This window comes from Cyclopterus lumpus, chromosome 4 (genome assembly GCF_009769545.1).
Source record: "Cyclopterus lumpus isolate fCycLum1 chromosome 4, fCycLum1.pri, whole genome shotgun sequence".
Taxonomy (NCBI): Eukaryota; Metazoa; Chordata; class Actinopteri; order Perciformes; family Cyclopteridae; genus Cyclopterus; species Cyclopterus lumpus.
In genome coordinates, this window is record NC_046969.1 from 12,132,387 (window position 1) to 12,156,862 (window position 24,476).

General features: G+C 40.3%; 1 protein-coding gene across 12 annotated transcripts in view; it reads left to right on the plus strand.

Moving 5' to 3' along the window:
* Positions 1 to 24,476, plus strand: part of dnajc6 (DnaJ (Hsp40) homolog, subfamily C, member 6) — a 35,120-nt gene that overhangs the window by 4,884 nt on the left and 5,760 nt on the right. For 7 of the 12 annotated variants that reach the window (XR_004609357.1, XR_004609358.1, XR_004609359.1 and 4 more), the window contains exons 1-13: positions 1,771 to 2,287; positions 8,036 to 8,171; positions 14,098 to 14,147; positions 15,249 to 15,397; positions 16,429 to 16,551; positions 17,900 to 18,033; positions 18,570 to 18,764; positions 19,011 to 19,128; positions 19,999 to 20,078; positions 20,318 to 20,511; positions 22,203 to 22,574; positions 23,270 to 23,413; positions 24,252 to 24,353. Coding sequence is in view for 8 of the 12 variants with exons in the window: in XM_034530436.1 (XP_034386327.1) it covers positions 2,080 to 2,287; positions 8,036 to 8,171; positions 14,098 to 14,147; positions 15,249 to 15,397; positions 16,429 to 16,551; positions 17,900 to 18,033; positions 18,570 to 18,764; positions 19,011 to 19,128; positions 19,999 to 20,078; positions 20,318 to 20,511; positions 22,203 to 22,574; positions 23,270 to 23,413; positions 24,252 to 24,353 (2,005 nt within the window). In the remaining 4 variants the exon portion in view is untranslated. Of the gene's footprint in view, positions 1 to 1,770; positions 2,288 to 8,035; positions 8,172 to 14,097; positions 14,148 to 15,248; positions 15,398 to 16,428; positions 16,552 to 17,899; positions 18,034 to 18,569; positions 18,765 to 19,010; positions 19,129 to 19,998; positions 20,079 to 20,317; positions 20,512 to 22,202; positions 22,575 to 23,269; positions 23,414 to 24,251; positions 24,354 to 24,476 lie in introns of those variants that run through there. The other 5 variants (XM_034530440.1, XM_034530439.1, XM_034530438.1 and 2 more) reach the window with 4 other exon arrangements.

Consider the following 24,476-nt stretch of genomic DNA (forward strand, 5'->3'; position numbering starts at 1 on the left):
GCTTGAACAAGGGACTATTTATCATTTTTGCTTTAAAATTATTGAAATGATTTATCAAATAACAAAATATTTCCTGTCCATGGATCAGACAATGAATTGTTTCAGTTCTATTTGGATTTTTATTGGGTTTGGACTTGTCTTTGTGTGTAAACTTTTGATCGGGGCAGAAATTGTGATGTCCTCGGCACACCTGGTTGCTGCATCCTAAACAGTCACACGCATAATGACATCAAGGGGTAGACATTGGTTGACACAGTTCGGACAGGAAGCTCCATGGCAACCATGGAGCAGCAGCACTTTGTGTCCGGTGATGGTGGGGGTATCTTTCCTCCCTTTTGGACATTCCGTTCTCGCTGTGCTTTGAGCTCCCGTCTGCTCTCCTAAAAGAGTTTCCCAGGCTCATGTCCTCTTTACAGAACCATGCAGGGTTTCCGTTGCCAGGGGACGAGGCCAAGGAGGGAAGCATGCCATCAGTGGTCAATGTTCTGTCCTTCATGGGTCCAGTGTGATTACGGAAAGAAATTGGGGCTTGACAGACAAATTTAGAACAAAAATGACTAATCTTTTGGCTTTTGAATTATAGCACACAGAACGCGCTAATCTGAGAAAATTCCCCTTGCTGCAGAGGGAGTTTCCTTATTCTTACAAATCGTGGTGCTGTTGTCATGCGATGCTGACTACACGACTCCTCTCATTTATTCTTTTATTATGACAAGGCCAGGGATACATGTTCCTTTCCAGCAAAGGACACAAATAAGAAATTAGCTATTTTTTTACGGGCCCAGATTCATAATTTTGACCATATGCCCCTTATTTATAACAAAGAAAGCAATTATAATAAATAACTAAATATTTATGTTATTTCTTTACACTTTCTAGCTGAGGACTTATTTATTACGATGTTATTTTAGTAGATGACACTGATATTTTTAACTTTTTAGCCCACTTTAAACCATTATCATCTCTTTACCATGGAGGCTACATAGCATACATCATACATCTATACTGCATCTGTCTTGCATTTAAGTATTGCATTACTTGCTTGTCGGTTATATAATGCATATCGTTTTTGACAGATGCATGGATGAAATGAGAAATGTAAAAGCATGAACTCTGGAACACTGTGATGGCCACAGTTCAAACATTTAAATTAATCAAGAAAATAGCTTAATTGGCAGATCAATTGATAATGAAAATAATTGTCAAAGCCTACTTAATTTCTCAAATGTCGTAATGAATGCGGCTGATATTGTGTGGAAACAAGGGTGCAGAGTGGATTGCCATCTACCAACCTATGTAGGACTCATAATTGGCTTGAAGCCTTGAAATCCATTCGAGGGAAAATCCACCCTAAATAAGAACTACATACTGAAACATTTTGACATTACATGTGAACATATTGGCTTCACGACCAAAGAGAATACTGTTACCATACGGATTCAATGTGTTGAACTATTCCAGGAGGCATGTTTATATTGCTATCATTAAGATATTCCCATAACATACTAATGGGGAATGCTATGGTGTTGTTTTGCACAATAGGTGATATTTTCTTTAACTTTATGATATCCCGATGTATTTTTGTACCTTATTTTTACATGAAAATGTCCTGTTTGAAAAAAAGAAGCCTATAGGCGTAGCCACAGCTACTGATTTTAGTATATAAATAAGAGCTGCAGCAATAACACGAGAGGATTGTGAGTTGGGGTGGACTAGTAAAAATCGGCGTATAGTAAAATGCGGCGCTGCTAAGAGAGAGAGAGAGAGAGAGAGAGCGAGAGAGAGAGAGATAAAGAGAGAGCGAGAGAGAGAGAGAGAGATAGAGAGAGAGAGAGAGAGAGAAAAAAAGACTGTTCTCGTTATGTCCAGAGGGAGGCCGACTGGCAAAATATTCCTCTCCCCAGAAAACAGAGGAGAAAGGAGGGTCGTCCTCTCCTCGGACATGTGGTGCACCCAGCAGCACCAGCAGCACCAGTAGCAGCGGCGGCGGCGGCTGTGGCGTTGACGGCGCGGCGTAGCCTTCCTATTTGGAGCCTCTTTTGTCTTTAATTTTTTTTCTTCTTCTTGTGCGCTTCGGTAATGAGCTTGCTGGGGGCCTACAAGAAAAAGACTATTTACGATGGCTATGAATCTTTGCAGTTGGTCGATAGCGCCGGAGATAGCTTCAGCGTCGGCAGAGGGAGCAGCGGCGGCGGCGGCGGCGCCACACTCGCAGGCTCCATAGCGGCCACCCTCGGACCGAAGCCAGGCCCGCTGAGAGAGGACTGCAGCACCATGGACAGCTCAGGTGAGAGTCCTCACCGCCTCCGGGAACACGGATGCGGGTTGTAAATTGACGTGGAGAGTGCTTGGGTAACATGTGATGACGTTACGCAATAATTAACGTGGGTGGTAACTGTCCTGGTGTAAGGGTTTAGCAGTGCAACACAATGGCTAACAATAGTGAAAGTATATAGAGATGCTATGCACCTCCTGGAACCCCCTCCAGGGCTCACAGTGGCTCCCAGACCCAACCCTAAATGGCTAGATTGGGCTATTGTTTGCAGATTGAGACATGTTCCTGTGGTTTTGTGTAAACTTTCTAAAATCGTCTGCATTGTATGTGTTGTTCTTGCATGAAGTGCTAACCAGTCCTGGACATATTCTCATTAGGTGATCAGTACTGATGCATTTAACATATAGTTCAGACTAGACTTGTCTATGTCTTATGTGTAAAGTATGTCTCTGTATGAATGTATGAACGTCTCATATCTTTTCGATAATGTGCACATGTTTATTAGCACATCATACTCTATTCTAGTGTCCATAATGTATATAAATACATACAATATATATCAGCCTATGTACACAAACTCATTTTCCAGCCAATGTCAGTGATATAAACCATATTAACATGTCATTGTCTATTCACTTTTTCACATGGGCTTTAAATGTGAAATTCTATGTAAATAACTGCACTAGTAATCTCATGTCAGCAGTTAAGAGAATACAAGAGAATAAATCCGGCTTCAGTTTTAGTCATAAGAAGCCCAAAGTTTAGTCAACTGGCCGCCCCCGTATGATGGATTTTAGGCCTAATGTATCCAAATAAACTAAAATCATTCATCATTTATCTGATGGTAAATCATCTACACGGCTTATTGCATTCAGTTATAATAGCTCATTTGTTTTGACACCTCTCCTCAATGAGATCAATTCTTTAATCTGTAAAAGAGCGTCTTGAGAAGAATAAAGTCACGATTGCTATTTTGACTATTGCTACATTGATATTACAGCTATTATAACTGAAACTCCTATTTACTACTTAGTTAGTTTGTATTTCTGTATCATGCCTTGGTACCCTTTACACATTACAAAGGATTACGAGACATCACTATTCTTCAAACATAAATACATGAATAAATCATTATCGGCACAATAACAACTTCTACATAGTTTCAAATAACATTTTTATTTTAATTTATGTTAACTAAATGGATAGTAAGGAGGAAGAAAATAAATGCTACAAGCCTTTTTTTGTCATCTCTCAGCTTCAACGCCATAACCTATGTGTGTCACATGTGAACAGCCAAGTGTTTGTGCAACATCAGTGTTATCTTAAAGCCCTCTGCAGTTTCCAGTAAAAATGACAACAGTCCAGTAAAATGAGCACTTCTACAACTGTAACTGCTAATATTGCATCATAATACCAATTCATTGCAATAAATGCCGGCTAATAGGAGCGTCTGTTACTTTGGATGTTTGAAGTTAAAGGCTGTAGAGTTTCACTGCATGGCTCTGTGGAGTCAGCCAGCATACAAGGATGGGCATTTGTGTGAAACAAAAGAAGCAGGATGAGAAAGGTCAATGAGGGAAGGGGATTGAGGTTGGAGATGATAGGGAGGGTGTAGGAGGAGGTGGGGGCTGCAGTGTCAGATGTCTGTATGATCTGCTAGACCTCACGGATGGTCTCTTTCATGTACGTATGTGCCTCTCTCGGTGTGTGTGTGTCTATGTATCCATCTGTCCCATTCACACACAGCCTGATACTCAGGGGTATAAGGGTTGGCACTCTAAAAGAAGGGAGACACGGTCGTTGATCTATCTGGCAATGTTGATGGCTCTCTATTCTGTTGATGTCCTGCTCTCTCTTACTGTGAGTGGCATGGCTCTTTGCTGCTGCTGTGTTAGCTGATGCAGCCGGTATCAGAGCCTCCCCCTGGTGTCGGTATTAGCAAGGTCGGTCACTGTAACTGGCTCACCAGTCTGCACACTCCCACATCCATCTGTCCACAGACAGAGAGGCACATAGACCAGCTAACAGATGTGCAGAGAAATAGGCACAACACAAAGAAGAGGCCAAGCAGAAATGTAACTAGCAACGGTATTCATTCTCACTGTATATACAGTATTCATACTCAGGATGGGAAACAACACATGGAAGACATAAGAGCAGATGACACGTCATAGTAGACCCAGTTGGACGATAAAAGGACATTTAAAAAAAACTAAATATGAGCTAAAACAGTCTTCAATATTGTTTAGAGATGATCAAAGGCCACTTATAAAAAAAGGTTAAAATCCATTGCTTTTGCAACAGGATTGCAGGACAGTATTTATGTGTGTATCTAACAGATATTCTAATAAAACAATCTCACACCTCATGGACCTATTACATCTTTCAATAGGGATCATAAGCAAAGGGTCACCAAAAAGCAAGCCACGGGTCAAGACTATATATCAACATGCATTAACATATGTTGCCTATTAGCCCAAGCTTATTTTCTAATAGTGTACTGAAAGCAACATCAACCTTCAACATGATCTCCAGCAATGCTCATTTCTCAACCTGAAGGCTAATTAAGTCCCTGTTTTGCAAATTCTGATGTTTAGTTCTCACAATCTATTTTGAAGAATGCTCATAGGAAGGAATGTAGTCTTGCTTAAGGAGCCAAGGTCAATCCAGGCACGTTTGCCTCTCCATAATTTATAACTAGGCAAGCATTTTAGGTAAAATGGTAGTTAAGACCTTCAATTTCAGACCTTTATACAAAATGATGTTTGATTATTAAACTCATAAGCTTGCACATGCAGCTTGACACATCTTTTACCAATGTGTCATGCGTTTAGCAGCCTGCGAGAGCTTGCGTGCCATTCACACATTCAAAGCAGTGAGATTCTCCTTTGGTTAAGCTGTCTAGTAGATGGTTAATCATTGTCTCATCATCAGCATCTATAATTAAGCAGATTAGAGTCCTGGGTGGAAGCCGCAGTCACACGGCCCGGCACAGTGTAGTAGCCCTGACATTGTGGTGCAGCGCAGTGTGTTTGCTTATCAAGCTTTGTTGTTGTGTGCATGCATCCATCTGGATATTGAGGGAGACATTATTGCGGCTGTAGGAGGAGGGAGACTAAGTCAGACAGCCCACTGATCCCTCTGGACATAATGAGAACAGTCTCTCTCTCTCTCTGTCTCTCTCTCTCCCCCCCCCCCCCTCTCTCTATTGGGCGACTGTGAAAGTGATAGGAGGCCATCTGTACGGAGGATGGGTGAGCTATTGGCCTGCTCCTCTTTTTTCCCCCTTCATCATAACAGATACTTCTTTACCTTTGCAGGTATCTGAACATGATTGGCAGATCCAGGTCAAGCTCACGTAGCTCTTGATTTCAAGGCAGAGTTTTACGAATACATTCCTAATACATTCTGTCATGCTCACTAGGATATTTGCATAGTAAGGAGGTTAAATTTAGATCAAAACACACAGCCCAATGCAAGTGAAGCATTTAAGTTTGTATTTGTTGGCATAGGCATACTCAATATGGTTGCATATTAAAGGAATAGTTCAACATTTTAAGAAATATGCTTGCTCTCTTCCTTTAGTGAGTTACAGGAGAAGATTGAGACCACTCTAATGAAACTATAATCAGCCAATAGTTAGCTTAGCTTAGCACTAAGCAAGCCTGCCTCTCTCCAAAGACAAGAAAATAAGCCTTCAGACTATCCCTGCATTTTTGTAAGGATGAAACAAACAAGAGATAACATTTGAAGTCGCTAATTAAACAGCTGCTGGCTGTAGTTTCATATTAGTGTACAGACATGAGAGTGATATTGATCTACTAATCTAACCCGTGGCAAATGAAGGTTAAATTGTGATTGTATGGCATTAGTTGTGGATGCAATCAACAAATTAAATGATTAAGAAGTTAAATTTAGTCAGCAGTAGAGTTAATAGGGTTAGAAAACAAAGAACATGCATTCTTTTGGGGAGCTGAGCTTTTTCTATCGTTATCTTTTATTTATTTATTCCTGACCAAGTTTTGACACACAGTCCCTACAATAGATAACGATGAAATTATGCACACAAGGGACCACAACAAGGCCTGCTGTCACTTAAAGGTTTCAAGGTTTAAAGGCACATATGTGATAATGTCAGTGGTGCTGTACTAGGCTTCAATACATATTTTGTCCTTTTATATTGTGCTTCCATATCTGTGTTTTAAAGTGAAAACCCCCAAACTCCAGTTTTAGTGGTTGAGTGGACATTTGTATCGCCTTGGGCTAAAGGCAGGCACACACTGCTGAGCAGATAATGAAAATGATTTGGACATGACAACCATAAAATATGAAAAATACTCAATTGATTTAGCTAGCTTGATTTAGGAGTAATAAAAGCTGCATATATCTTGACTTTTATGATTATGATAGTGGGTGTTTTTGCTTTATAGATTAAGATCTGAAAAAAATCAGATAACTCCCCCAATTCCCCTCTGCAGCTGAGCCTAACCACGCCCCGCCACCACAGTGGTAATTTGAATTGCAATAGGCAAAGTTACATTTGAGTTCTGTGGATCATATGCTTTATGAGTTCAAGCAGAAACTTTATTTTTCAGAGAAAATAGATCCATGTCATATATTTCAGGGCTGTGCAGTCAGAGATGAAAACTCTAAATTAATTTAGTCAAGAATCAGGTGAAAGAGAGAAAACCAGACGGGCAAAGAGTGAGGAAAGGAGGGATCAGACGTAGAGTTTACAAACAGTTAGCAAATCAATCCTCTGATTGAAGGACAACCCTGCTCACCACTGGACTGTGGTTCAAGTGTGAAAATGTGCCGTTAAAATCAATTAAATTGCCCCTTAATTGAACCACAAATGATGATTTTGATAGATAAAAAACTTGACAATGAGTATGTATAGCATGGACTGGGACCAGACTCACCCACATACATAAAACACAAGATTGACCCAACATTATAATGTGGTCATTTCGACACCAAAGAGAAAGAGATATGATTGCTTTGGATACACAGAATGGTTTTCTTACTCTGAAGAACAGCTAATCTTGAAGTGGCACATAATATAACTAATAGGTCCGCACATAATCAGGCCCAGCGGCCCAGCAGCATAAAGAAAATGTGTCCTGTAATAGCCAATTAGTTATTCCTCTTAAGTTATGTGTTTAGTGGCAATAACATCCCACAAATTGCAACCAACTACCAGCTGATAACACTATACTGTCTCATCCTAATGAACCATTTGCCTCACCATGATAGCATATGCTCAATTTGACCTCTTCCCAGTAATGGCTGGTATTTTCCACTCACAACTTCTTTCCCAGCTGAATTTGGATATTTCAAAGAGTAATACAGCCAGAATAGGTGTCACAGATACATGGCCATAATGTTATCACAATGAAGAATCCTTCTTCTCAATAATTAGGGATTCTGAGAAGCTACCTTTGAACATGGTTTTGTGCATTAAGGGTTTAGGGTGATCAATGAGGCCTACGCACATTAGTCAATGTAGATAAAGAAGTATGCTAGAGAGACACTATGCTGAGCATGCATTTTCACTTATAAAAACAACAACTCTAAACTCCAGTTTGTAATTGAAGGGTCATGTTTATTTATATAGTAATGTACAGATTCCTGAAAGACATCTGTACATTTACATGGAATTGTGTCTTTCTTTTAGCATGCTTAGTGTGTCTGCATCTGTGTACATGTATATTTAGTTTCTCTTTGGATTTGTATTGGCTAATGGTCCTCTGTCCCCAGATATAGATGCCAACTATGGCGGAGGACTGTTGGATATGGTGAAGGGAGGAGCTGGGAAGTTCTTCAGCAACTTCAAGGACAACTTGAAGGACACGCTGAAAGACACGTCCACCAAGGTCATGCATCAGGTTGCCACGTAAGTTAGCGCTGTATTCATACACTTGATGTACTGTACTATTGGGTTATTTCCTTCCAGCCTCTGCATTCCTATTCCCTCAAATATTGTCTGAGCAAAATCACTGCGCAATCGTTGGCTTACCCTCTTACAAATGTAAGAGAAATGCCAATAATGTGCTATGCGACCCCAATCCCATAATGTGACAGATGTTACACATCTACAACCAAAACTGAAACCAGATAACTTTTGACCACCATACACTGGTGAGCTATAATCCTACTGCTGAAAAACACATTAAACCGAAAGTCACACATTCTCCTCCTCTTCTTTGTTTTTTTTGGGCTAGTGCTATGGATATGGATGTCATCTGTCTTTCTCTATTTACATTGTTGAATCACATTTTCATTCATTGCATCTGAAATGTGTAATAGTGATATGGTGTAGTCTGATATAAATACTTTATTGGACCCACGGTGTGACATAAAACTGGGACATTGTTGTTATTGTTTGTTGTAAGAACCCTCGTCTGACAAGTGATATTATAGAATTTGGAGCGGTTTATAAAGTAAAGCAAAACCGTTTCATGGCAGCATGACCTGGTCACACAGTTGGATTGTTCACATGTTCATCTGATAAATATGATAAAATAAATCAAATGTAGTGATTACTTTGATCAATTGAATGTTGCTTGAGCGCCTACTTACAATGTAAAGTAAGTGCCCAACAGCTTTAGCGGAGAAACAGAGCAGTGTAGATGGAGGGAGGAAAGAGGGAGGCAGCAGAGTCTGGCACGGCTCGGTCGTCCCAGTGTGTTTGTGCACAGGCATCTGCACGGGGCAGCACAGAGGGTCCTCAGTATTGTCAGAAACACACACAGCTCCTCTCTCACTATTGACTCAGCAACTTTGATCGTTGTGTCTCTGCTCCTCTGCTGCTCACATCTTGGCAAACTCCCACTCTCCTGTCCACGTCGTTCCCCCAGTGTTTTTCGGCTGCCTCTCACCCCTCATCTCAGCTCCATCTTTACTTCATCTCCTCTCCTCTCTTTGCCGTCTCCTGTCCTGGCTGAATTAATCATGGTAGTTCATTGTGCCAAATGGCCAGTGCACTGCTGATCCAGAAGGATTCATTTCATTAGGGCCCTGTGTGTGCGCGTGTTTGTGTGTTGACTGTATATATATGTATGTATGTGTGTGTGGGTGGTTGGGATAATGGGGCGGCGGGAGGCAGGCTACCGTGGCAACAGGTTAAACACCTGTGGAAAGGAAAGGTAGCTTGGCAGAGGTACAATATGTACAATGTGCCACGGTTTAGTGCAGGACTCTTTCAAACTGCTTAGACAGGTTTTATGATGAGTGTCAACATAAACTATTCCGGTGTGATCTGACACACTGGAGCGTTGACTGGAGAGTGCTGTTATATGCACAGCATTGTATAGCTTTATTTAGAGATGGAAGGACAGAAAAGATGACTGCGACAACTCAAGTTATTGTCCAAGGATGAGGGTGCACTATATGGTTTATTGCCCTCATAAATAAATAAACATCTTGTGAATTGAGCTAGACAACAGACTATATAGTAAGATCTACAGAGCAGTTCCAAGCCCACTGACAGGATTATATAGATTATCTGGGTCCTGCTCTTTGACTGTTATTGGTAGTTTCTCTGTTTTGCTCCATAAAACCTGGAGACAAAGTCAGCAGTTAATTAGTGGGATTTGATAACGAGCTGCAGGATCTAAAGGTGTATTCTGGAAAGGTCCACTGATCTCTATCAACCACAAAGGAGGCTGCTCTGTCTCTCGCTCTTTCTCTTTCATGGATTGTCCTCTCTTACATATTTTAATTTTTGTCCCAAACTCATTAACACTAAACTTGGCATGTCTCTCTGTGTGATTATTAAACCAGTTTCAAGGTAACCGCTCTTTTTTGGGGGGGTTCTATTTTACAGTGCACAACTTTACTGTTTTGACTCACCTCCCTGCTTTCATCAACCTTGTTTCAAACCACTGTGCACATCCTGCTCAGCACCAAGCAGCAGGCAGCACAGTTAGCAACCAGCTGGTGAACATAGTGGAGCATCTAACAGCTAAAGAGACACACATTTCCCCTGGAGGTAGGTGGAGACAAAACAGAGCTAAACAAAGACATCAGACTTCATCAGGTGGACTCTTAATATATAATAATGTGCAAATAGGCAACTGCTGGCACACCATATAACCTTCATAAGTGAAGTGTTGTCAATGTTGTGTTTTATTTTTTTGCGCTCCTCCAAAGTGGGCACACAAATATAAATGAATGCAGGTTCTGAAGAGTGTAATATCTCCGAAATGTTTTTCTTCCCGCTATCTTTATGATCAGGTATTATTTTGTGGTGGCCTAATTTCTATTTTAGTTTCAATAAATCTTTCGTAATCTTTGCTTACCCCATCGGTAGAAGTTTCTCTTGATTACAATGATGTGCTTTTATATATAATACATCATTTTTTTGATGCTTGAAGGTTTTCTATACTTTCTGCCAGAGGAGTTGAACAGACGGTTTCTACAGACTTCAGTATCAATTCCTCTGAGCTTGCTTGATACAAGGCAAACCCCCTGCAAGCTCAGTAGTTAACAAGACCCTCTTTTAACACCCCAACTAGACTTCATTGGTTCCTCTTTGCCTCTCATCTGAATTCCAGGCCAAAGGCTGTTGCTGAATTATTTAACGCAGCCTGCTTGAATGGTTACCTGGCTGAAGAGAATTTCTGCAGGTAAACTAATCTGTCAGTAACGCTCAGCTGTGTGTTCCTCCGTCTGTGAGAAACCCAGTGGCAATGGTCCAGTTCAGTCTGGATGGCTGATCTGACACAGTGTCTTCAGTCTGCACCCAGACCCCCTCCCCCCTCTCCCGCCAGACACACATTCATCTGTCTCTCTCTTATTTTTGTTTCTCATCTGTCCCCGTTTCATTAACACCAACACTCTGTTGGCATTGCTCTTTGTTTCTCCGTAATTATTTTGGCAACACTTTATAATAACTGCCCGCTATGAAGCATGAGTTAAGTATGAGTAAACACTAAATTCATCATTCATGAAGCATTGTTCCACACTTTATAAATGATGGATTCACCATTTGTAAATGAAGTATTATGTAATGCTTCATAGCATTATTAGAGTTATTATTAAGTGTTACCGTTCATTTTTGTTTGTCTCTGTAATAGTTGGTCATGTTAGAGGCAGCAGTGGCCTAGAGAAGTCTCTCTCTCTGGTCCTCTGGCTCGGTAACACTTTATAATAACTGCACGCTATGACGCATTATATAATACTTAATTGACAAATTGTGAATCCATCATTTATAAAGTGTGGAACAAGGTTTCATAAATGATGAATTAAGTGCAGTTATTATAAAGTTTTACCATTATTTCTCCACCACACACATTTTTTCCCTCACTTTTCCAGTGGCCAAAGTAACTTAACTTAATGAAAAGTACAATCCAGTGTAGTGTCCTCTGTGTCAGACCCTGGGGTCAGTGGGTTTCAGTGCAAACATTTTATGTTCAGTGCCTTTCTGTTAGCTTTTAATTGGTTGCCATTTTTTACTTTAAAATATCCATTTTGATTTATATATAACAATGCTGTTAAAAAAGTAAAAGAGGCTGTAAAGAAAGACATTTTGAAGAGAAGCAAGGAGGGAATGTAAAAAAACCAAATCTAATATCCATCAGGATCCGGCCCTGGTGTGTGTGTGAGTGTATATCGTCACTGGGGACTCAGTCAGAGCACCTCTCCACGACTGTGACGAAGCCTAAAATGGCTTTCGAGCTCCTGGTGTTTACTTTTTCAGTAGGAAATGTAAACAACAGGCCCTGTGGTATTGGCTCTGGTGGGTATCATATGTGTGTGTGTGTGTGTGTGTGTTTGTTGTCACTCTCTGTGCTGTAATTACACTGGTATGCTGCAAGCTAAACACACTTTTAATAAAGGTGAAAGACAAGCTGGACTGAAAGCAATAGTGAAACTGTGAAAACAGTATTGGAGAACAAATTGAATCATAGTGATTCAAAATGAGGACAAAGATTAGATTTCATAAACAAGAGAGTTTGACCAAAAGTAGGCTATTGTAAGAATTCATTTGTACATTAACAAGATAAGAAAATTCTCAAATAAAATAAGTTGAATTTTCCCTCATCCCAGTACATTTACACATATGCAACAGTAAAAGTAAAATGAGTCAAACACATAACAGTTAGCCCAACATTATTAACTACTGCTGTTAGAAACACGCTAGCCCCAGACAGCCTGTATATTGGCAAGCTCGATTAGCAGAAAGAAGAAAAGTCCCCAGTGTCAGCTTTTCCCTTCTTTCCAGTGGTGTCCTGCTCCGTCTATTCATTCTCTGTACTAACCCTTGCAGTACATTTTAATTGGCTGCAGCTCGAACCTCAGGTCAGGGAGACTGCTATCGCTATTGGCCATGGACATTTAAACCTGACACCTGACCTGCTTCCCTCCTTTAATAACCAACAAGCTATTTCAAGAGAGAAGCAGGGATTTGTGGAATATATTTCCTGGACAAAAACAAAGGACAAGATAAAATGGTTTTATATTTGTTCTTTAAAATGTATTTTCTAAAATTGTTCAAACATCCCTTTATTTTTACCCCAAGGTAATAAACAATACATGCAAGAAAATGACAAATACTGGCTTAAATAGTATACAGGAATACCGATAGTTACCTTTCATGACACTGTGAAACCTGCAGTCTGCATTTTCACTATGGGATAAACACACACAATTGAATGAAAATAGAAACCTGAACTGTGGTCCAATTACTTCATTATGGAGGGCTTACAGACGGAACAGCTCTGATGGATTTAACTTCTGTTTTATTACTAAATGTGTCACACGACAAAAACATGTTTTTATTTTTTTCAAATTGACAAATATGATGATGTAAGATGAATCATAATATCCAGAAATGTCTTCATGTACACACTATAAAATCCCAAGACACACTTAGCGTGCTGTCGCTCAAAAGCAGACGAGTTGAGTAGCACTGCATTACGTAACCAGGTCAAGGGTTGCATCAGGGCCATATGGCACTCTGACCACACCGCGGTGATTGGCACAGATCAGCCCTGCTTGGGGGATTTTCACTATGGGGGATGCACATTAGCCTACTAATGTGTTTTGCATGACAACTGCAGTACAGTCGAACCGTGTGCCGCTGTTGGGTAAAACATCTTTATAAATTACTCTTCAAATACAAGACATATAAGAAGTGAGTCCGTTACAACAAATTACACTCCACTCTGCAGCTGCTTCATAGTGTTTCATGTGCACTGTTTTCCTTCACTTTCATGCTGCGTAGTGTATCACTGGTATGTGATTGCACCGCAGCTGATCTCACCGCTTTGAGAAAAAACTCCATTTGGAATAGCTAAATTTAGCAGTGAAAGGCAATGATGCTCAATTGAAGAATTCACATATGGTATTCCTTTGATCCCGGGCAGATCCGCCGAGTGTGGTGAGTCTGAAAAAGACAACTTCCCCAAAGACAGACACACGAAAGCTTCTGCCCTAAAGCTTGTGGAGTCTAATTACTTGGATATGTATGACATGCAGCCGGCTGCACTGACAGCTGGAGGCAGATGGATCAACCTTTTGGATGCTGGTCAAGAATTGATCTCCTCTTTTTAATGATTTCATCTTTTTCAAGAAGAAACATCTTTTGACTCTCTTATCTAAACCCTTCCATGGTCTAAAACCATCAACACAGGTGCCTCCTGTATAACACCTGTAATACAACAAAGAGCCAGGGGGATTTGCTTTCACAAATACTGTGCACATTTCAAGGATTTGTCAGGGTGTAAGAGCTTTTGATAGTAATTATCTTTTACTTTTCTCTGTGTCATGAGTATTGCATGGGAAAATATTCTTAAAAAACTCTTCCCGTGTTACAGGTACACTAAAGGGGAGCTGGATATTGCCTACATCACTTCTCGGATCATAGGTAAACACGTTTGGGTGTAACTGCTGGACTTTGTGTGCATGTGTGAGCTGTATGTGTAGATGTAATCTAAAGTTGTCTCCAACTCACAACTAAAAAAGCTGCATTTTATACACTGAAAGTTAAAATCAGTGTTTCTCTATAACAGTGGTTCTCAAATGGGGGCATGTGTACCCCTGGGGGTACGTGAAGGCACTCCAGGGGGTACTTGAGATCTCAAAAAGATATATTTAAAATTAACATCATTTATTATTAAATTGTTATTTAATAAATATTCAAGTGTAAGTTCATGAATTGAATTTTATATATTCTATATTTAATCAGACACTGATGGCACAGTGCTGTGTATCACATTTTCTTTTCACCCAAAGAATGCTTTGCGCTGGTTAGGGTACATCACTAAAAAACAGGTTGAGAACCACTGACTAAATAGTCAACAATCAAAGTACAAACATTTGTTTCTGTATTAAATATGAAGAATTTAACAGACAAATGCACAGCATAATTTGATTTAGTGTTGGTTGACTGTCTTGGTTTGGTCTGATTAGATTTGATTGACAGTGACCGAACAATCCAACATCTATCATACGATTGATATCCAAACGTTTCTAAGTCCCAATTGGTGCATGAAAATACAAGGCTGAAAATATTGTTCATGCAAGATCCCAATTCTCAGAGGAAGAAGGTGAGTAGGAAAATAGAACAATGTAAAAAACTTAACGGATGAGAATGTAAAAGTGTGTTTTATCTGCATAATACAGGAGAATAAGGGTTCATGTAGGATCCTTTGACTGTATTAACACAAGCATAAACACATTCAGATAAATAGACAGCCCAGCTGTCCCTCTGTGCTCATCTTTCATCCTCACATTGCTTCCAGCTTCACATGCTCACAAGTGTGGAGCAGCAGTGATTCCTTTAGACATAGTCAGCTGGACATTTGTCACCTGAGTGCTTCTAACTAACTCATAATGCTCTGTGTGCAGCGACGGACAGTCATGATTGAACATATGAATATAGACCTACTCTTCACAACATTTTAATTGATTTACTGCAGAATAATTGTAAAGACGGATAAAGCTGAATGATGTATTTTATTTTCAGTGATGAGCTACCCAGCGGAGTCAGTCCAGATTGGCTGCCAGAACCATGTAGAGGACATTCGCTCCTTCCTTGACAGTCGCCATGCCGACCACTACACTGTCTTCAATCTATCACAGCGTAACTACCGCGGCGCCAAATTCTCCAACAGGGTGAGTGTGATATTGTCTCATGAAGCAACAGATTAAGCCCTTACAGATGTATTAGTTTGTGCCTAGTTGTTAGTGGTTGCTGCATCATTTTTACTTACATTATAACACTACAGTGAGATATTTATTGACAGTTTGATGGCTACTTTTTGTCTGCCAGCATTTTTAGTGGGGACTGTTGCTACATCTGCTCATAAACTATGGGAACACCCAGAGAGAAACCCCTAATTTCCCCCAATTGGGCCGATAATTTCAGTATCCCTAATTAACACATCTTCTTCCAGTTAACTGTTTGTTGGGATAAACTGTGAGCTGAAAGGACTTTTGGTTATGGTCTTGACTTCTAAAGCAACATCAGAGTGTGTATTTTAGGATACATAATACTCTTTAATCTTCAAGAGCTGTAACACGGCAGTGATTCAACATGCACCTTTTACATGCTTCACCACAGCAATAATCAATTGAGACCCAATATGTCTCTCAATGGAACATCTAACTTATGGTTCACCAACCCAAATTTCAGCAGGATCTGAATGCTCCATCTATTCTATATTATTCCATCTTTATGGTTATGACTATCTCAGCATGTAGTCTTTGTCATGCAGCACTTTTGCACAGCTGGATTTGGTTTCAAGTGGGAGGAAAACTCTGCCCCCCTCCGGCAGAAACATCCAAGATAGCTGCAGAGTTGCGCTGTGGAGTTAAGACAGCCCCCTTCTGCTTGTGGAAGTTGCTGCATCTCTAGCAGATTACTTTTTATGGCAACTGGCGTGTTGTGTTGCGCAGCTAATGCAATTATGTTGCTAATCTCCACCTCTCTTTTCTCCTCCCCGTCCTGACTATTTTTTGGGTTTCCTCTATTTCTGCTTCTTTCCCCTTTCTCTTTGCCTTCCTTTGCTTTCTTTAATTTGCCTTCTGCCTCTTCTCTGCTTTTTGTCTGTGGCTGTGTCTGGATCTGTCTGGATCTGTCTGTTTCTGTGTCAATCCCTGTTTTCCTCATTTGTCTCTTATTTCCCGCACCAACTAATTTCCAGGTTTCAGAGTGTAATTGGCCTTCTCGCCAGGCTCCCAGCCTCCACAACCTGTTTGCTGTGTGTAAGAACATGCACAACTGGCTCAAACAGAATCCCAAAAATGTGTGTGTCATCACCTGCTCGGTAAGAGGACGCTCATCATATGTATCCTCCATTTTTTTTTTATTGATGGTCTCATATGAATTGTCTTTGCCTTTGCACTTCTTACCATGTACATTGCCATATATCATTTAGTTTACTATGAAGTGAAGGCACTTTTAATGTATAGGGACCGGTCTTGATCCCCCAGGAGTTGTGCTTTATTTTTAATTGACCCATGTTTTGAGTGCACAGCACTTAAAAAGATGGATTCTTGAATCTCATATTGTATGTCTGTGTTCGGTAAAAAACAAACATAATAATAATAATAACTTTAGAAATATATGTACATAATTAACTATGTTTCCTCAGGAACCAGGAACTATTCACACTTTTAGTATGCCTATGCTTACACATTAAAGGGCCAGTGTGCAGCATGTTGGGGGATCTATTGGCAGAACTTTTACATATTAATAAGTATGTTTTTCTTAGTGTTTACTCACCAGAAAACAAGAATAGTTGTCTTTTTGTTACTTAAGAATGAGCCGTTTATATCTACACTGCTATGTTTCTACAGTAGCCCAGAGCAGACAGTTGCTTCTTTGCGTTGGCCACCGTGGTTGTCTACATGCTTGGCATGTGCAAGGAATATCAAAGGCACACAGGACAAGTTTCTGTTGGTTCGAAAAACTGCAAACCTCACCGCTAGATATGCTACCTCTTGATCCTACACACTGGCCCTTTAAATATTTGATAATGTCAGGCATATTTGTGCACAGCTAAAACAGGACAGTACACTGTGGAGCATGTTATTGCCAAGTCACTGTGGTTTTGCTGTGGCTTGGCAAATTGCTCCATCTTGCATAACCTCCACCAAACGGTTCCTTTCTAAACACAATGTTTTCTCTGCTTCGGATCACAAGAATGCTTTTGTGTTCCTGTAACCTGAAATGAACCGAGTAAATGTATGACAGTGAATTCATTCAGTCTGCAAAGATCTTGAGTACCGTTACATAAAATATTGCCCTGTTTGGGCACATGATTTCATCATCAGACATTCCCATAAACTCACATATTAAATGAACTTTCTTAAGCTATGACTTAGTAGAAATCTAGGTACAGTAGCTTCTTGTCTACTTCAACCGTTCTTCTTATAGCAGGATGACATTTACAGATCTACAGCAAGAATTCACCCAGTTAGAATCTCTGTGTCCTGTGGCTTGATCTATACATCTTCACACTGTCATGGCTGCAATACTAAGATGTAAATGGAAGCAGTGCAAGTGTTAACATGCATGGCAGACCAACAAGTATATTAGCAAAGCTTTAGAATATAATGATTACCCAGCTTTTCTTTAAGTGTCTCAGAGTCTCCTTTACTGTGTGTTTTTAGGATGTTCGGGCTCCTTCGGGTGTTTTGGTTTGTGCCATGTTCTGCTTCTGCCACCTCTTCAACAACCCCGTTCCTGCAATGCAGTTGCTCAGCGCCAAAAGACCAGGTTCCGGACTCTGGCCGTCACACCGCAGGTTTGTAACCCTGAACTGTGTGTGTGTGTGTGTGTGTGTCATAGAAAAAGAAAAAGATAAAGAAAAAACTGGCCTTTGTAATTTCTTCTTTCCTGTGTTTTCTCTACCGCTGAATCCAATTGTTTGCCATCTAATAAAGCCGGCAGAAGTAAACACATTACATGATAAGCGGGTTTCAGAATTAGACATGCTTATTCTTATATCTGCCCCTTTGCAGGCAATGCCTTTTTTCATATATTCAGACAATTGTCAGTTGTATGGCATTTGCTAATCAAAATTTGAATAGTGTAGACGGCATTCCTCAGTTTCCTGCAGCCGAAGCCTAAATCTTAGGTTGCAGGGCTGACAGACCCTCATGGGTTTGCCCTTTTATTACCTCACCAGCCAGTAGCTGTATTATTTATCAGTCCATGTTAGAGCATCTAACAGCATCCTTTATGAGTTTAAGTGCACGTTTACTGAGAGTTTATCGAAATGGCAGCACAAACATCACCTGTATCATATATACGTGATTATCTTTCCTTCTCTTCATGCAGGTACATAGGCTATGTGTGTAGCATGGTATCAGAGAAGCCCAGTCTCCCACACTCCAAGCCCTTGATGATCAAGGGTCTCACCGTGATTCCGGTCCCCTGTTTCAACAAGCAGCGCAGTGGCTGTCGGCCCTTCTGCGACGTCCTCATCGGGGAGACAAAGATCTTCACCACTGCACAGGAGTACGAAAGGATGAGGTAGGGGCATCTTATTTGAAGTGTGTAAGCCTTCAAAAAAAAATCAAGACTTCATGCAGCGTATGATGTACTGTATATGAAGATATGAGCAAAGAGTCTGAAACACATCATGTTTTTTTTCTCCTCATACTCCACTCTGTCTCTGCAACGTGTTCACTAATTATTTTTCTCTCAATTGCTGCCCCATTTATTCTTTTCTCCTCTACCCTCATTTTGTTTTGTTTCTCCCTCCCACACACTCTCCAGAGAGCACAGGGTCCAAGAGGGAAAGGTAGTTTTCCCTCTGGGTGTGAGTGTGCAAGGAGACGTCGTTGTTTCAGTCTACCACATGAGGTCCACCATCGGGGGACGACTGCAGGCCAAGGTAAACTCCATCTGCTCTATAATGTATACTACAATGCATTTGTACTGAAAGAGGGACTACGTGAACTACAAACCACGCCTGTCTACTGATAAAGTCAACTTTTTCAATAAAACAATGACAATGTTGGAAAGATCTTGTTTGCACAAGATCACATTGAACTATCAACCATGAAACAGGCAGCTGTTGCTGCTACTTATTTGAATATTTGTGCATTATGAGTCTGAACACAAGCAAGAATTGACACACGTCAGAGACAGATTTCTTAATTCCTTGACGTGCCTAGTTTATGAAAATATGTGGTTTTCACAGCAACTCTGGGAGAATGAGACTTTTTATACAGTTAACACAAAGAAGCTCTCTTTTTAACCAAGTTTAACCATTGTTTCATTTAGTTATCATATCATTTTACTTCTAACAGTATATTTGCTGATATTGGATTAAAGTTGTATGCCCTGCGTTGTAGGTTTTAATTCAATTTAAAGGTCTGTGCATGCAACTACAGCTTTTACAGTAATCCATTGAATAAACCACTAAAAGTGACATTTTAGGTAATAACTTAGCAGTTCAACCTTTTTTCAGTTACTGTATAAATCCATTCAGGTGGGACATGTTTACAAGCAGTCTCTTTACAGCTGGACTTTTGATCCCCGTTAGACACCACATACTCTATTGCGCAAAGTCTATATTCCATAAATCAGCTGATATATAAAATACTGTCATAGGAATTCAGTCTCAGTGGGTGAACATGGCATTGCCCAACAGAAAATTCAGCTTACAGTTAGGACAATTGTACAGTGAGAGACTACAGTACATTTGACTTTTGACGTCATTGGGTATGATATACACTTACATTTGTTCTCCTGTCGTTAGGTGTCCAACACCCAGATCTTCCAGATCCAGTTCCACACTGGCTTCATTGCTCCTGGTACTACTACGTTAAAGTTTACCAAGTGAGTAAATTTCTTCTATTTAATCGCTGTGATTGATCACTTTGAGGATCCCTTTACATTAAATAGATCTTAACACTGTCACCAACAACCTGAAAATACAATGAGCGCAATTAATTGTTTGACAGAGAGAATTGAAATCATGATATTTAGAAACACGTATTTTAAACAATCCTACCAAATGCGGTCTGTTTTTCCTCTCTGTGCTTCTCACCATATCACACATATCATTTTCCACTCAGACCAGAGCTGGATGCATGCGACTCTCCTGAGAAGTATCCCCAGCTTTTCCATGCGATACTGGACGTGGAGGTGGAGGGGGTGGATAAGCAAAAAGACCTGACGCCACCGTGGGAGCAGTTCCCCTGTAAAGATCTCAACCCCAACGTGCTCTTCTCCTGCCATCAGGAGCATCAGGACGCACTGGCTATTGCTGGTAGAGTGGGGGGCAGCTACACTGGGGACAAATATGACACTCAAACAATAATGTTGATGTTAAATAAATAACATAGGCTTAATGTACACCACACTTTAGATGGGAAGCTATTGTATAATGTGTGATCCATTAGCTTTTTGTCTTTAGTCAGCCTTTCTGAAAAACTCTAGGGTTTCTTTGTCCTTAACGGAATATGTATCCACGGACATATTAAATGCTTATCATGTAGACAAAGAAAAATAGCTACCGTATATACCTTTAGTATTCAATCACAAGCAACATCTGCTGAGCCGTATTGGAGCTGTATAGCTCACAACCTCAATGAGAAAATGCAAACAAAGCTAGCAGGACAACAGCTAGCTGGCTAGCTTACATGCTAGATAGTTACTAGGCTACTTTGGCTTGATTCATAAATGCCTCTGGACGTGAGTTGCTCTGTAGAGCTTCCCAGCCTGAATTTGATGTAAATTAAAGATAGCTAACATCTGTTCATTTATTTACTTTAACCAAAAATAACCCAAAACAAAAATCCTTATTTACAAAAACTGATAGGCCTACTAGTCAAAAGTTAAAAGTCAAAAACTCAGACTTGTTACCACAAGAATAGAAAAAAGTGACTAATACACATCTACAAATTCACAATACAGTTAAAACCAAATGTATATGCTCATAGGTTTAAGATGGTGCACAACTTTAATAGATACATTGAGGTAGGAAAATGTAGTATATGCCAAACCCACATTCATAGACATTTACATGCAGACACAAGAACACTAATAAACTAACTCTCATTTTTGTCCCGACAAGATGAAATGGAGGGATTGGATCTGGAGGGTAAGACAATAGAGGAGACCACAGACCTGTTAGAGAAGTTACCCAGGGATTGGTTCAATTCAATCATACTTTCCCCAAAATGTAGAGAGAGCATTGAACCCATATACCAATATATATTCTGTTTTTGGGAAATGACAATCTGTATTGATTGAATTGAAATGAACCCCATCCTTGTTATGCATATATCATTTTGGTAGATGATTTTAATCTGTCTCTTGAATACAAACCAAACATCTGGAAACGTGAATACATTGCTCTTGTATGTAATTCCCTTGATGACCTACAACAGCAGACCAATTTCCCCTGTACCCAAAGAAACATGGTGAACTGGGGGGGAAAAGCACATAATGCCAGTGATGATAGCCAAAGGAAGCAAAGGAGAAAACTGTGCAGCTATAAGTGGTACAGATTAAACATGTTCTACCAAAGTGAAATATTGCTCTAGATTAATGGTAGCGGGGGTTTATAGTCACATGCACATCCCATCCTTTCTTTAAAAGCATACTGTATATTTTATTGATTGGACCCATACATTAAGATGTACCATGTTGTTATAGAAATGTCCTCCTCTAATTGTTGTAGCTAAGAGCAGCCACCATTGTCAAAATGTAAAGTGTGCGGCTTAGGGTATTATAGTACTCAGTACACAGAATCAGGAGAAAAGCTGGTGCTTGTCACAGAGATGATCTCCATAGTTGCCCATCATGCCCAACTTTTCCCTCTTAACTTACTCTGTATTTCTGTCTGCTTTGTCTCAATTAATGTCCTATGTCTGCGTTGTCTCATTTGGTAATTAATTACACCTCTCCTCTGTCTCTTTCTTCTCTACCTCTTTCCTCATTCTCATACACCTGCAGAGCCAAGTCGGCCTCACGGAGGTGCAGACAGTCGGGGTCACGGCGAGGAGAGCGAGCCCTCGGATGATGAGATGCTCTCTCTCTCCAGCCAGCGAAGCAACGCCAGCACGGCCCCCCAGAAACCGGAACCCCCTGCTTCGATGTCTGCTGCCCCTGCACCCGCTGAGGAAGTGGATCTTCTTGGCCTCGACGGGGATGGGATCAACCGGCCTTCATCTCATCCCCCGTCTGCTGCAGCTGCAACCACTGACCTCCTAGGGGACTTGTTCGGGGGCCCACCCCAGCCAACCAGTGGAGCGTCATCTGCCCAGTCCACACCACAAAAAGTAGTCCCGAACACTGCCTCGCCATGTCCCTCTCCTGCACCAACAGGTGAGCTCCCAATTTGGAAAGGACATTCGATTTGAAACACAACCCTAAAACAAATATTCTAATGTAATATTGCTGAAAGTAAGTTTAGATTGCTTGGTTCACATTTAGGGTTTCAGTGGTTTTCTAATGACTGATAATTAATTAAGCATTAAAGTTCATTCTTAAATTTAGAAATAGTAATCAAGGTCAGCTTGATAGCTCTCTCTGGTGCTTTCAACTGCTTCTCACTGTTTTCACCAGATGATTTGTTGTTAATTTTCCTCTTCTCTCGCTGTTTATGAGCACATACATTTACCTTAATTTAAAATAATTTTGTAAAGTTAATAATTGTTATTGCCAAATTAAAAAAATTAATTCATCAAAATAAGGCAAAAAAGCTATACTCAAATTGTCATACCTCACATTAATTATTTGTTTTAATATTTTAGAGAAATAAAGCAAATGGTATTCCTGAAAAGTGTAAGTAAGAAGAATATCATTTTGGATATTTCACAAAGTATAATGCAGCTACGCAAACAATCGTAACCAAAAACATGGAAAACCAGTTATGATTGTTTGAAAATATATGATAAAAAAACAGTGCCACAACACATTCTGTAATGCAAAAGTAAAAAATGTTTTAATTAAATTAAACAACTTTTCTAAAAGTTTAAAATGAAGGCCATAATCATGGTGGGTATGTTTGTGTCCCTCAGCATTTGATCCCTTTGGGACGGGTCCCATGCCTAAGCCTCAGGACATGATGGGTTCATTCCTTGGACCAGGTAATGTGGGGCACCCAGACCCCTTCCTGCATGCTGCTTGCTCTCCATCACCCGCCCTGCAGTCTTCAAGCTTGGGTAAGGCATGCTTCTGCTGCACACTCTCACCGCATTGTGGATGAAATAAAAGAGTCCATATCAGGGTAAGGCACGTCATTCAGTACCTGCATGCCACACTGCCACACCTTAAGACATTAACATGCATCGTCATTGTCTCAACTCTGGTTAAAACTTATTTTTTCCACCTAGATTCATGAGAGTGCCCTGTGTTTGTGAATAACGTGTTTCTTTCTCATATTTGTGTGCTCTATTATTGCTCATTGCTCTTATCACACACTGGTTTTGCAAGAGTTCGTCTTTTCTCTATTGCTGCTGTGTGGAAATGAATGGGCTTGCATGATGTCTGCTGAGTATGTTCAGCCTGTCTGAACGCATAGATATTGCACGCACTTGATATTTCACCCCCAGCACAAATAATTCCCCATCAGCAACATTTTCAGCCTGAAGACATTTCTTTAAACTGCACAACTTTACACAGCAGTTTGTGCATGATGAAGCAAGACAATAATACCATTTACTGTATCAGGCCTATCAGGCCTATTAATAAGTGTATAATGCTACATTTACAATTGACAGTACAATATTGCTGGCCTGAACCGCAGTTATGTTTAGAAAACAGGTCTGAACAGGTCTGATCAATTTGTAGAAGATGTACACTATCTGTGCCTTTTGAGCAAGGAGATATCAACAGTAAATTCAGTTTCAAGAACTAACAACTACAATCATTTAGACATCAAACTGCACCCTAATAACGCCTCCTATGAGACTCAACAATGTTATTATTATCTCAGGTTGTGTGGATTGAGTCACAGTGTTCTCAGCTCAGTGTGTGATAAACCTTTATGTGTTTGAATAGGCCGAAGTTCCCCCGTCCCGCCCACCAACCCATCCGTCAATATTCAGCAGCAAAATGCAAAGGGAGGTTGGGACTGGAACAGACCTGCCACAACAAGCACAGGTAGAAACTAGTAACACAAACACACACACACACTTACATAAACACCAACAGCACTAAATGTTCATCTAATACGTTTTTGCGGAAGCCAACTAAACCATTTCTCTATTCATATCCGTGGGAGCT